This window comes from Tachyglossus aculeatus, chromosome 18 (assembly GCF_015852505.1).
Source record: "Tachyglossus aculeatus isolate mTacAcu1 chromosome 18, mTacAcu1.pri, whole genome shotgun sequence".
NCBI lineage: Eukaryota > Metazoa > Chordata > Mammalia > Monotremata > Tachyglossidae > Tachyglossus > Tachyglossus aculeatus.
In genome coordinates, this window is record NC_052083.1 from 11960618 (window position 1) to 11975770 (window position 15153).

The 15153-nt window shown below is 43.2% G+C and overlaps 1 protein-coding gene across 2 annotated transcripts in view; it reads right to left on the bottom strand.

Annotated features, from left to right (window-relative positions):
- EGFR (epidermal growth factor receptor) overlaps positions 1 to 15153 on the bottom strand; it is a 228027-nt gene that overhangs the window by 48722 nt on the left and 164152 nt on the right. For both annotated transcript variants that reach the window (XM_038760180.1, XM_038760179.1), the window contains exons 3-8: positions 13865 to 14045; positions 13236 to 13370; positions 11189 to 11257; positions 7706 to 7824; positions 6161 to 6302; positions 5733 to 5849 (exon numbers count right to left, since the gene is read on the bottom strand). In XM_038760180.1, coding sequence (XP_038616108.1) covers positions 5733 to 5849; positions 6161 to 6302; positions 7706 to 7824; positions 11189 to 11257; positions 13236 to 13370; positions 13865 to 14045 — 763 coding nt within the window. The remainder of the gene's footprint in view (positions 1 to 5732; positions 5850 to 6160; positions 6303 to 7705; positions 7825 to 11188; positions 11258 to 13235; positions 13371 to 13864; positions 14046 to 15153) is intronic.

Here is a 15153-nt window from a genome sequence, read left to right on the forward strand (position 1 = left end):
AGCTCGTTGTGGGCAGGGAATTTGACTGTTATAGTTTGTGTTGTACTCTTCCAAGAGCTTAGCACAGTGCCTTGCACACAGTCAGCGCTCAATAAATATGATTGATTGATTGTCTGAGACCTGGGGTGTGTAAGATTCGACATCTAGCTCAGAGAGCTGTAGGGGCCACTGCTAGGCTTGGCCCTTTGAAAGAATGAGGGCAAAGACTTGCTAATTCTCACATAAGTCAATAACAGAACGACGACTGTAGCTGAATGAGTGCTCCTCACATCCTGACCACCCAGCTGCGTGGTGAAGGTTGTTGACCTTGCCCCACAGACGCAGGTTGGGTAGAATGGTGCCAGAGATTCCCAAAAAAATGAAGAATAGAGAAGCAGCATATCCTAGTGAAAGATGTACAGGTCGGGGGATCAGAGGACCTGGGTTCTAATCCCACCTTTGCTACTTGCCTGCTGTATGACTTTGAGCAAGTCACAAATAATAATAATAATAATGACTGTGGTATTTGTTAAGCACTTACTATGTGCCAGATACTTTACAAAGCACTTGGGTGGATACACACAAATCAGGTTGGACACAGTCCCTGTCCCACATGGGGCTCACAGTCTCTATCCTCATTTTACAGATGAGGTAACTGAGGCCCAGAGAAGTGAAGTGACATGCCCTAGGTCACCCAGCAGACAAGTAAGTGACTGAGCCACAATTAGAAACCATGACCTTCTGACTCCAAGGCCTGTGTTCTGCTACTCAATGCTGCTTCTCACAACTTCTCTGAGCCTCAGTTTCCTCATTGACACTGGGGAGTCAACACCTGTTCCCCCTCTTATTTAGATTGTGAACCCCTTGTAGGACGGGGATTGTTGTTGATTTCTCTAACCCATAGTAAATATACATCCAGAAATCTCTACACACAAAGACTTTCCTTGGAGGCTCAGAGCTGAATTCTTCTATTTTTCTTTATAATAACAGTAATGTGTGGCATTTGTTAAGCACTTAGTAGGTAAAAATTCCTGTACTAGGTGCTGAAGTATATTCAGTGCTATCAAATCAGACTCAGTCCCTGTCCCACCTGGGGCTCATAGACCAAGGGGGAGAGGGAATAGGTATTCTATCCCCATTTTCCAGATGAGGAAACTGAGGCACAGAGAAGCTAAATGACTTGCACAAGATCATACAGCAGGCAAGGCCAAGATCTTCTGACTCTCAGTCTTTTGCTATTTCCACTAGACCGCACTTGTTTTCCTCAAGGTCTTTCTGAAAGACTTTGAGGCAAACTCCATTATAGTTTAGCTTTGAGAAGCAGAGAAGATGATCAGAAAAGTACCACTCCTTGAAGGTGGTAATGATGGAATTTGTTAAAGTGCTTGCCAAGTATGGTACTAAGTGCTAGGGTTGATACACGATAATAGGTTCAGGCACAGACCCCTTCCCACAAGAAGGTCAGCACCCGAGCAAAACTGGATGTGAAGCAAGGACAAGCTGGATAAGATCAGAGGGGCAAACTGGTCCCTCTGATGCATATTTTTAAAATTCAGTTGTTTTCCCCTACCAGTAATTGATTTTAGTGTCCGTCTCGCCTGTTAGATTGTAAGCTCCTTGAGGGTAGTGACCGTGTCTATTAATCAATTACATTTATTGAGCACTTACTATGGGCAGAGCACTGATAATAATAATAATGATGGCATTTATTAAGCGCTTACTATGTGCAAAGCACTGTTCTAAGCACCGGGGAGGTTACAAGATGATCAGGTTGTCCCACGTGGGGCTCACAGTCTTAATCCCCATTTTACAGGTGAGATAACTGAGGCCCAGAGAAGTTAAGTGACTTGCCCAAAGTCACACAGCTGACAATTGGCAGAGCCGGGATTTGAACCCATGACCTCTGACTCCAAAGCCCGGGCTCTTTCCACTGAGCCATGCTGCTTGCCACTGTTCTAAGTGCTTGGGAGAGTACAATATAACATTATAATAGAGTTGGTAGACACCTTCCCTGCCCACAATGAGTCTACCGATTCAACCGTTTAGCACAGTTCTCTGCACAAAAAAGTGCTCAATAAATACCACTGATTGGTTAATTACTTTTCACTTTTCCTGAAAACTGAATGGCCTGGGTGATTCTTCAGTCAGAAACCTCCACTGCTGATATAAGGGCTCCAGCAGACAAAAGTAGGATCAACAACCCAGGTCTCCTGATTCTCAGAGTCATGCTCTTTACACTGCATCAAAATTGGGATTAATAGGACAAGTAGTAAACAGCGAACACAGACCACAGAGAAAGGCTTCAGAGTTTTGACTAGAGCATTCAAGCATCGAAGAAAATCCTTTTAAATTTTGGCCTGATCTGATTCACCGAAGCGAAATGTTATAATCCACTTTGCTCAGAACTGTCTGTGAAATGTAGTTCTGACAGCACCAGATTCTCTGGGGACCCAAACTACTTCCTGGAAGTCAGGCATCTTGGAAAACTGCATTAACTCTTTCCGGCCTTCGGGGCATTATTTAGCTGATTGAAACGGTAACTGAGTTTCTGTCTCTACAGCCAAATTACTTAGGTAATAATATACTTTGACCTTTATTAGCACACCTATTTCTGTCCTAAAATATTCTAATTCTGGGTGAGGCTTCAGATACATGAAAAATTTGAGCATGTAGAATAGTGCAGAATCAAGACCCAAGTGATTGATTGATTGATTGAGTGGGATTAAACTAAGAAAAAAAGCCCCAAAACTATTTCATACCCTAAATAGCAACTCAGTATTTCCAAGTGAAATGCAACTTGCTCCTGGTTGATATCAAAGGTGGTGGTGTCTAAAACTAGAATTTCCCAACTCAATAAGCAACATATTTAACCACTTCCCAAAGGTGTAAGAAACCTCTTCCAAAGGTACATGATATATAACTAAGGCGAGTCTGTCCAATTGTCTTCAGTTCAGAAAATCAAAATGTATATTTTCTCTCTACATGGAATATTTGGCATCTGGGCCTGAATTGCTACTGATTTTTCCAAGATGCAATTTTTGATGCTTATTTTAATCACATGCTAACTGAAGCTGGATAATTAGGATTTACTTTTGATGCCCAAATCATTTTAATTAAAATGCTCATTTTCCCTCAGGGAGCAACATATTGGATAAAGCAAAAAAGTCAGTTTGTATTACATGGTGTTGGATTGTAACTCTAGAAACATCTCTCCAGAGATAAGATTCTTAATGAAGAGCATTCAACTGTCCCAAATGGAAACTTAGGAGAACTAGTTACCCTGTCCTTTTTCATTTAATGTGAATGACAATTTGCCTAATAACATGCACAGTCCTTCATTGTTTAGGCATGTCAGAACATCAAAATGCATGATTTTACCCTCTTTAAAGGTGCTTTCCATTTTTTCTTCTCCTCTGCATTATTTAACGGTTTCTCTCTCATTTCTCAAGTCCTCCCAAGACACACTCCTCCACTGAGCAAGAGGGAAGCGGAGCAATGGGAAGAAGTAAAAGGAGAGAGTAGTGGAAAGTGGAAAAAGGAAAAAAAAACAGAGGAAGGAAAGATGGGAGAGAAAGCATACCTCTTCTTCTGCCCCCCACACATCTCCTTCCTACAGCCCCTGGACTCTGAACCCACCTGCAAGTATTAAATCTACAAAAAGTTTTTCTCCCTAATTGATGATTTACTGATCAATTCTGAATTGAGGGAACTAGGAATAATAGTCAAGGCTACTCTGGGAAGCAGGTAGAGAGCCAGAAATTTGGATGGAGGGTGATTTGGGAAGTTTATCAGAGAATAAAGGAGAAGACCAAATCTGCCCCTCTATAGCAAAGGTCCCCTTTTCTCCTTCTACCTCCTCGTGCCTCAATCTATCTCTTTTCCTCAGTGACCACTCTGTTAACAAGGTTTCCGCCCAGCCTAGGGGAGAGGCTGTTCACCTCCAGTCTTATTTCTTCCTTTTCCTATTCTCTGATCTTTTCCCTTGAATTAATCAGTGATATTTACTGAGTGTTCACTGTATGCAGAGCACTGAACTAAGCACTCGGGAGAGTATAATACGTAATACATAGGAACAGACAATTCCTGCTCACAACCTAAACTATCCATCGATGACCATCCCTCTAGACTGTAAGCTCGTCGTGGGCAGGAATGTGCCTGTTTATTGTTATTTTGCTCTATCCCAGCACTTAGTACAGAGCTCTGCGTACAATAAGCACTCAATTAATAGGATCAAATGAGTGAATGAATTCCTGGCTGCTCAGGATGACAGCAAGTCCATCCTTGACGGGATTATCTAACCAAGTTTTCCTCTCTCTTAGAGAGCGATTTATAGAGTAAAAGAGCCACTTAGATTGAGACCTGATTTCTAGAGTCACTTTTTCCACACTATTGCCAGTTCATTCATTCACTGCCCATCCTATTAGGAAGCTGCTTTTGTCAGCCCAGGACATGGCTACAGGTCCATTCATACTCAACTCAAATTTAATTCAATTATCAGACATACCCATAGACTGCATGACCACCCTTGTCTAGGCCTGGTGCTTGGAATTAAAAAAAAAAATCTCCAGTCCTCGTATCCCAGTGTCCCACCTTCTTTAGAAGACTAAAGTAGTCAGGGTGGAATTGCTCAGTGTATATCACCAAAGCAAAAGTTCTTGGAAGCAGTAGAAATTCCCAAGTGTTTTGTGCCAGGATAAATGACCTCCACTTAAATCTCGTGGGACTCAAGATTTTAAATTCACAGGGTCAGAGTGGCTAAATGACCATTCGATGGGACCCCTCTGTTCTTTGAGAGTGTATCTTGGTTCTTTTGGAAGGGACAATAGTTCATGCTTGGTGGGATCGATCTCAGAGGAGGCCAATTTAGAGAAATTTGTTCTCTTGGACCATGTTGAGAGGATTAATACTCAGGAGGAGGAAATCATCAGTCATGGAGTAATGTCCTTCAAAACAACATCTGCAGGCAGGCTAGTCTTTGAACCTGGAAATGGGCAAAGTAGCCACATTTTGGGGGATTTCACCAGCCTCCCCCAGGCCTACCCTTTCCTTGCTTCCTGCCTTCTCCCTGACCAGCCCACAGGTGAGGTTTAAAGGCCATCATTCAATCTTTCTGACCATTGCGACTTGTACTTCCTAAGTGCTTAGTACAGTGTTCTGCACACAGTAAGTGCTCAATAAAAACGAATGATTGAATGAATGAATTTCTCCCAAACACAGGGAAAAACCAATCTCAATTGTTTCTGGAAAATCTGGCACTCTAGAAAAGTGGTTTTTTTTTTTATTATTATTCATATTATTTTTCTTCTGCCCTACTCCCCAGAGAGCAGGTGGCTATCCAGAACCCTGGGTGACCTAAGTCTATGCCACAGCTCTGTCTGTCATAAATTAGTCAGAGGACCTGGGTTCTAATCCCAGGTTCCACCACTTGCTGAGTGACCATGGGCAAGTCATTTAACTTCTCTGGGTCTCAGTTTCATCAGTTGCAGAATGGGGATGCAATACCTGTTCTCCCACTTACTTAGCCTGTTTGAGCCCCAGTGAAACAGACTGCATTCACCCTGACTAACATGTACCTACCCCAGCGCTTAGAACAGTGCTTGATACACAGTAAGTGCTTAACAAATAACATTAAAAAAAACATACAAAAACGGATGAAGCTTTCTTCTAAGGCTTAGGCACCAGATCTAGAGTAAACCAAAAGTCACTTTTTTGAAAGGAATAAGCATCCTTAGATCACCCTTGCATTTTCTCACCTTTACTGCATGGCCCTTCACATTTTTTGCATTTTCGGACACCATCTTCCTCCACTTCGGAGGTCTCTGCGTTGCAAGAGCGGACACAAGAACCATGATCTGTCACTACGTAGTTGTCTGGAAGAAAAAACACACACAGAAACAAATTACAGATAAATTACCCAAACACAGCAGGAAGCATCATTCCCAATTAGTTCCGGGGTACAGATCACAAATCTATATCTCTTCTTTGCTTTTCAGAGAAGGTCATAACTCATCCTAACTGGCCCTCTACCCAGTAACCACACTGGACCCCAAACTATGACTTTTGTGACGATCAGAGAAATAGTCTGCAATGAGCTATCTAAGATGAGCGGGACTCACTCTGACATACCAGAGTTATTTTTAAATCCAATGAGAGCACTCAATCAAGTCCCACAGGAACTTACGTGGGCACTTTTTGACACAGGTAGCTCCAAAGCTGTATTTCCCTTCTGGATTGACGTCCATTTGGTAGGTTGTGGGGTTGTACAACATCAGCGTAGGGCAGGTGTCCTTGCAGGTGGCTTCATCCCGAAATTTGCGACAGACCTATTCCAGAATGGTAGTCCAATCATAAGGAATTAGGTGACAAGACTTAAATCTCTAAACTCAGTTAAAAGTTATAAAGGATCACATGCAACTGGAGGAGTCACCAGGTTCAGCTTTTCTGATGGGGCAGTAATTGCCAAGCCTAATCTTATCAAACATAACAAATCTTCTCCCTTTCTGTTATATGCCTAAATGACTTGGGTTCAGAAGAACAGAATTTTCACAAAGATTAGCTGCTTTCTCCTTGACTAAGTTACGTTATTTTCTATTTATGTGACATTTCATGCAGATAACTACATCAAATGTTTCCTGGAACACAAAGCTAGTCTGCAGCCATTATGTCAGGAGGAATGCTGAGGAAAAACTCCATTCAATTAAGAAAATAATAGTGGTTCCCTTTTAATGGCGTATTCAACTTTCTTTGGAGAGCTACATTTTTTTAAATGGTATTTGTTAAGCACCCACTGTGAGCCAGATACTGCACTAAGCACTGGGGTAGATACAAGCTAATCAGTTTGGACACTGTCCAAGTTCAAGTCCAACACGGGTTCACAGTCTTAATCCTCGTTTTACAGATGAGGTAACTGAGGCACAGAGAAGTTGAGTGACTCGCCCAAGGTCACACAGCAGATAAGTGGTGGAGCCGGAATTAGAACCCAGGTCCTTCTGACTATCGGGGCCATGCTCTATCCACTAGACCACCCTACTTGAGGTTCACCAGTGCTTTTCAGGTCCTAGAGGACTACCATCTTCCGTCAATACATGAACATAAGATGAAAAGTGACCTCAGTATACTATCTCAGGATTTTTCAGGCAGCTGCTATTCGGTGCTCTCAGGGCAGGGCAGCTCTTCACAACAGGAGAGCTGAAGAAGAGGGCAAACCACAATGTATGGCTTTGGAGGAATACGAATAATAAAAGGTGACCAAAAGCATTTCATTTACGGGAGGTTGTGGGGGGCGGCGGGAAGGGTTCCTCTGTGGAAAACCATAACCAACGTTGTCAGTAACAGTAGGAAGGGCTGGGAAAATTATCTGCAGAGTGGGAGATTTCTTTCACACTGTCTGCAAAACTGTTTTGGTGCCGAAGGTTCTCTTAATTTATTTAAGCGTTGACTCCCCTAGAGAAAACTTTAGCTGAGTACTCTGGCTGGCTGGAACAAGAGGGAGCCCATTTTCAGTCAGTCAGTCGTATTTACTGAGTGCTTACTGTGTGCAGAGCACTGTACTAAATAAACACTTGGGAGCGTACAATAGAGCAATATACGAGATGCACAACCTGCCCACAGTGAGCTTACAGTCGAGAGGTACAGTCTAGAGGTGAGGTAACGTAGGCAAAGTGACTAGGTGGTGAAGGGATGGGTCCTGACGGAGGGAGGGGCAGGGCAAGATTTATGTCCTTACCAAGCAGTCACTCTCTCTGGGTCCTGTACAGCCAGCTGCACACTGGTTGTGACAGCAGTCACTGGGTGAACTTCCCCGGCACCGGCCCGAACATTGCTGGGCACAGATGGTCTTGGTCACTGCAAGGGAGAAAGGACAGAGCTGAGCATTCATTCATTCTATCTTATTTATTGAGCGCTTATTGTGTGCAGAGTGCTAGGGAGCATGACAATAAACAGACACACTCCCTGCCCACATTGAGCTTACAGTCTGGGGGTGGGGGGCAGACATTAATATAAATCAATAAATTGCAGTATACACATAAATGCTTTGGGGCTGGGAGGGGGGATGAATAAAGGGAGCAAGTCAGGGAGACGCAGAAGGGAGTGGGAGAAGAGGAAAGGTGGGCTTAGTCAGTGAAGGCCTCTTGGAGGAGAAGTGCCTTCAATCAGGCTTTGAAGCCAGGGGAAAGAGCTTGTCTGTTGGATGTGAGGAGGAAGGGTGTTCCAGGCCAGAGGCAGGACATGGGTGAGAGGTCAGTGGCGAGACAGACGAGATCGAGCCGACAAGAGCACCGGTGAAGATTGAAAATCTTGGAGCCATCCCCAGGCAGGATCTCGCTTTGGAGAGGAGTGTGTTGTCCTCACACGCCCTAAGGAGTTCTCCTACATCAAGGGACCACAGTGAAAAGGAAGAGTAAATACTGTTTGTTTCCTAGCTGCCCAGCCTGAGTTCTGATTAGGGGTGGTGTTTGTTAAGCACTTGCTATGGGCCAAGCACTGTACTAAGCGCTGAAGTAGATACAAGCTAATCAGGTGGGACACAGTCCCTGTCCCACATGGGGCTCTCAGCCTAAGGGGGAGAACTGATTCCGAACCCCCAATTTACAGATGAGAAAACTGACGCACAAAGAAGTGAAGTGACTTGCCTTAGGACTCACGGCAGGCAAGGGGAAGAGGCGGGATTAGAATCCAGGTCCCCGGACTTCCCCGGCTGGGGCTCTTTCCACTAGGCCATGCTGATTACCCTGAGCTAGATAAGGGCATTGGCACCTTGCCAACAATTCCACAACTGAAGACAGAAGTGGAAATCCTGATGAGAATACTATTAAATGACTCATCCGGCATTAAATCATGCTCAGCCTCAACAGGGTTTCCTCAGGGCCCACCAGGAAGTGATGCAATGATTTGCCTACTACAGGGGCCACCAGAAGGGCCCTGGCCCACGCGTTCCCCTCTCTTTTCCTCCTCCAACGGTTGCCATTGCCACACCCGTGGGTTGGCCGAGGGACGGGGGAGAGGGGATGAGGGTAATGAAGTGGGTGGGGGGTACAATATCGGAAACCACAAGTTTGAATTTGGTGGGATGTTTCCTAAAGGAAAAGGCCAATCAATAGGGCTATTTTCAGATTCAAACATCACATGCAGGGAATGCCTACTCAGTTTGTGTATGCATGCTTATTCCTTGTAGAGAATGCTAGCCACATGTATGTCAATGCAGAAATCCACCCTGAACTGAGGGTGTATGCACATCATCCTCAATGAACATAGAAAGGTAGCATATAGAGAAGCAGTGGGGCTCAGTGGAAAGAGCCCGGGCTTGGGAGCCAGAGGTCATGAGTTCTAATCCCAGCTCTGCCACTTGTCAGCTGTGTGACTTTGGGCAAGTCACTTCACTTCTCTGTGCCTCATTTCCCTCATCTGTAAAATGGGGATGAAAACTGTGAGCCCCATATGAGACGACCTGATCACCTTGTATTCCCCCTCAGCACTTAGAACAGTGCTTGGCACATAGTAAGCGCTTAACAAATGCCATTATTATTATTATTATTACTACATATAGATGCATATGGACACAACTCACTCATTGCACACCCTGCAACAATCCACATAAGAAGGAAGTGAGACATCTATGCTTATTTTACAGATAGCAAAATGGAAAGAGAAAGGCAAATGACTGTCCTCCCAGGTCAAAGGTGGAGATATTGTTGCATCTTATCGTTTTCAGAATTAATCAATTCTCACCACACATATTGCTGTCCCTTATTTTTTCACTTTAGCCCTTGTCATGTCATTATCTTACAGATCTTCTTTTGGATTCTGAAGGTTTCTGTTGTTGTTGTTTGCTTGTTTTTGTTTTTAAGAGAAAAGGAGGACAACCCCTAACAGGTATAGAGAAGATATTTTTTATGGTATTTGTTCAGTGCTTACTACGTGTCAGGCACTGTACTAAGCATTGGCGTAGATACAGGTTGATCTAGAAACAGTTCCTGTCCCACAGAGGGTTCACAGTCTTACTCCCCATTTTACAGATAAGGTAACTGAGGCACAGAGAAGTTAAGTGACTTGCCCAAAGTCACATAAACAAGTGGTGGAACCAGAATTAGAACCCAGGTCTTTTTGATTCCAAGGTTCGCACTCTATCCGCCAAGCCACGCTTCTTAGCTCCAAACATAACCTAAGTTTAAAAGAAACATGTTTGAACATTTTAAGGTACTCAGAAGAAACATGTTTCAACATTTTAAGGTATTCAGTGGTGTGCTGTATTCGGACAGCACCCAACAACCTTTCCTGTTAGAAACACTTTCAGCTCCTTTTCCTTTCAGGTTTGAAACTGAATTCAATTTGAGCCTTCCCTGCCTTCACTTTTTGGCATCTCTGGTGACATGACATTCCCAGCACGCAAGGGGAACCATTTTAAGATGGAGGAATATAGCAGGCTGAGGGTAGAGTTTTGGGAAATGAGGAGACCTTATGGGAGTTGCTGAGAAAGGCTAAACTTGAAGTACTAACTCACAGGGTGGATGGTGAACAACACAGACTTTCATGTTCCCAGCTAGGATTAAACAGAACGATGGTGATGACTGGAACACCATCTTGAATAGTAATAGCACCTCTCTTCTGAGAAGGTCAATGACTTCCACCTTAACTGCCCCAGTTCCAGCCATCTTGACCATGATTTTTTTGTACTCTTCATAAAAGGAGTAAGATTAGGGTAGCTTGTGGCTTTCCTTTATGAGCTGTGATGATTCACTCTTTTCCCCAGGTCCCTTTCCCACACCACCTGAAAGGGGATCATAAAATGGTGGCCAGATGACACCATTAAAGTTACCATTAAATTTACAGGGCTAATATAGATCGTCCATGGATTTCAGGAGATTTCAGGCATCCTCAAAACATCTACTGACAGCTATTTGATTATCTAAGGAACATGCAACTACAGCATCCGTCTTGTGATGATTCACTCTTTCCCCCATCTCTCTTTCCCACACCACCTGAAAGGGGATCATACAATGGCGGCCAGATGACACCATTAAAGTTACATTAAAGTTACAGGGCTAACATGGATTATCCATGGATTTCAGGAGATTTCAGGCACCCTCAAAACATCTACTGACAGCTATTTGATTATCTAAAGAATACACAACTACAGCCTCCATCCATTGGGGGTGGAGGTTCACTGTTTTCCTGAATCATCCCTTTGTGTTCATTTCCAATTACTTACAAGTCTGACAGTTCTGTGGTCCAGGACCCCAGCAACTTCCATTGGGACAATTAAGATCACACTTTGGACCTAAAATCAAATAAAAGAAGTTAAACTTGTGCAGTGGCAAGGTTTCTGCTGTATCTTACTGATGTTGTAATTCCCAAGGATTTAAATAGCTCTAAACGTCACAGTAACCTTCTGTGGGAAGACAAAAAATATAGTTCCAGATAAATAAATGATCAAATAAACACATCAGCCTGTGCCCAGCCTTTGATTCATGTACATAATTCTTGGCATTCAGGTCTCTATCACATCTAATAGTTCCAAGAAGATACAGGTTGAAGCGGTGTGGCCCAGTGGAAAAAGCACAGGTCTTGGAGTCCGAGGACCTGGCCTCTAATCCTGGCTTCTCTGGGCCTCAATTTCCTCAACTTTAAAATGGGAACTCAATACCTGTTCTTCCTGCTACCTAGACTGCAAACCCCATGTGGGACAGGTACTGTGTCTGACCTGATTAGCTTGTATCTACCCCAGAGGACTTGGCATAAGCAAGTACTTAACAAATACCATCATTATACAAGTACTACACAGAAGGTCTCAATGAACTGTTTCAATTCAAGCTCATAACAATCAACCATCTATTCTCTTGTGTGATTTTTTTTTTCCCAACTTCCAATGCTGTTACTATGATTAACATTTTCTTTATTGGCTATTTTCCATCAAGGAAATGGGTTTCCTATAAAAACAAGGCTAGGTGCCCTTTGTCCTCCTCCAGCCCCTTAAATAAGCAACGTCAATGCCCGTGACTACCTCCCAGCTGACTGATTCACTGAGGGCTAAAGCTTTCAGTTTCTCACAATAAATCAATCAATCAGTGGTATTTATTGAGCAATTACTTTGTGCTGAGCACTGCATTAAGCACTTGACAGAGTACAATACAATAAGTACTCCTACTTAGACTATGAGCCCCTGTGGTACTTTGACCCATAGTGAAAGCACCTAACAAGTACCATAATAATAAGTACATGTGATCTGTGCCTTGAGAAGTTTATAATCTAGTGGGTAAATGGGGAAGTTATGAAGGGCTTAGAAGGATGCTTAGTGGTATAGTAGCAGAAAACTAATATTTCTCCATGGCATTGCTTTTGAGTGGTAGAAGAATGAAATGTGACGCAAAAAGATTTAAAGAAAAGGTCTGAAATAATTTTATTCATGAGCGTTTACCGTGTGCAGAGCAGATGGGGCCAGGAGCTCCTTGAGGGCAGGGGTCATGTCTATCAACTTTAATATACTCTCCCAAGTGCCTAAACAGTGCTTTAGACATACTAAGTGCTCAATAAATAACACTGATTGATTGGATTGGTTAAACTAAACTCTGAGCCCCAAATACATACAGATAGAAAAGCATTTCTCTCATTTTCCATTCAGCTTTGCCAATTGAGAAATACTTTGATCCCAAATTCCCTGCTGTAACTTCCTGCCAACTTTTACCAGCTTTTTCTTTGGCAGAGATGGTCTTCTGGGATGAATCGTGAGGTGCTGTCTGACTTGTGCTCTAGGCATAGAGCAGGAATCCCAAGTAATTTTTGCTTGGGCAGAGTGTGCACCCCCGCCCCTTGAAGGAAGAGCAGGTGCTCTAGTCCAGAAGCTCCAGGAGCACCACGTTAGCTCTTGGGTAATGTGTACTTTTAATTTAAAATAATACATTTTCACCTCTTCCGTAAATGGATGGCTATGCTATTTTTTCCACTTGGGGTCATCTGATCCAATATCTAATTTGATCTGGACTTGGCCTTATGAATAACAGGGGCTTTGTAGAAACACTGTGCTAAGCCCTGGGGGAGATGGAAGATAATCAGATTGGACACGGTCCCTGTCCCACACTTTATCTTTCTCTGGGGCTTAGTATAGTAGTCTATACTTAATAGGAGCTTAATAAATGAGAAAATTATAATAATATGAATCACCACAACACTAGTGATGATTCCCCCTCTTCTAGCATTCTAATTCCATCACCCTGTATTTCAGGAATTGGTGGCAGTGAGAAGTTCTGCTGGGTACTTACATTTGTCCAGTTGGTTTTGATTGTCTATGGATATGTTGTTTAACTGTCCTGTGTTTACAATGTCTTTCCACTGGATTGTATCTGTGTTGCACAGTGCAGGATTGTTGCTGAATCGAACACCACCAATAAGGATTTCTGCCGAAGAAAAGCGAAAGGTGATGGCCAGAAGATTCTACCTTCTAATATAAGCAAAAACATGAATTCCTTTCCAAGTTGTTGCAGAATGGGAGAAGATGGGTTAGATTTCTGCCAAACTGACCTAAAGCCTAACCCAGATATCCTTCACTTCACCATTCCAGGGCTCATGTGCATTTCAACTTTTATCATATTGCCAGTGTCCTTTCCCTGATCAAATGGAAATATCCCTGATGAATTTATAATCATGATGATGGTGAGAGTAGCTTAACTTTTCACAGGAAGACCTGAAAGCGTTTATACAAATATTGATTTGTTCCACTAATGCATTAGCTCTATCACTAAACTGTGAGCCCTTGGGCATGGTAGAAAGAGTGCGGGGTGGGGGGGATGTGCCATTACCTAATCTCTAGCAGCATAGGGCCAAATTGAGAGAAAGAACATTTTTCTGAGAGGAAACACCAGAATTCTCCCCCTCAAGCAAACTACCTCACCTAAAAGGTTTCTCATGGGCAGCTCCCTCAGTCCTGTTTTATTCATCCCATAGTTGGATAAGACCGCCAAGGCAAAGCCTTCGTAGAGCACGTTTCCTCGAATGATCTGCAGGTTTACCAACGGTATGGTCTCCACTGAGTTCAGTGCAATCAGTACGTAACCAGCAACCTCCTGGATGGTCTGGAGAAATCAGAGATGACATACTAAACACCTGCTTGTTCATTTTCTTCTAAGGAGTTCAACGGGCTTAGGTCAGAGGAGGATGATATGAAAGAAGGGACCCTTTCTTTGCTTTCTAGGTCTGAGAGGAACAATTAATGGCTAAGAAAAGGACCCAGATACCAACCAAAAGATCCTAAATTCAGTTGAGGGTTGGGGAAAGTTTTGGCAACTAAAAAGTTGGATAATGAAACGCTGACACATCCAGGTGACAGTGGGTTCCATTTTGGGATTTAAGTGCTTGCTATGTGCAAGAACTATGCTAAATGCTGAAGATACAAGATAATGAGAAGCAGCGTGGCCTAGTGGATAGAGCATGGGCCTGGGATTCAGAAGGACCTGGGTTCTAATACCAGCTGTGCCACTTTTTTCATTCATTCAATCGTATTGAGCGCTTACTGTGTGCAGAGCACTGTAATAAGCGCTTGGGAAGTACAAGTCTGCTATGTGACCTTGGGCAAGTCACTTAACTTCTCAGTTCCTCAGTTACCTCCTATGTAAAATGGGGATTAAAACTGTGAGTCCCATGAGGGACAGGGAATGTGTCCAAACTGATGAACTTGTATCTACCCTGGGGCTTAGAACAGTGCCTGGCACAAAGTAATCACTTAACAAATACCATTAAAAATGAATAAATAATAAGATCTGGTCCAGATCCCTGCCCCACGTGGGGCTCACAATCTTAAGTGGTAGAGAGATCAGGGGTGGTAGCCCAATTTTACAGATGAGAAAATTGGGGTACAGGTTTTCCTCACAGAGGGCCACAAAACGACTATTGGCTAAGAAAGGCAATCACTAAAGCAGATTAGCCATGATCCTATAACCAGATGCAACACGCAAAGCCTATCTGATTATCTTGTATCTATCCCAGTGCTTAATGCTTGGCATATAGAAAATACACAATATGACCACTATTATTATTACACATGTCTAGTCTTCTGAAATGAGAGGTTTTAAAGGAAGCAAAAGTCCCCTATGTTATCCAAAGTTTCTGCCGGAAAGACTGGGATTGTACTCTTCATAGGATTGACATCACAGTCCAAGCGGATGGTAGAATTGCTAAATAATA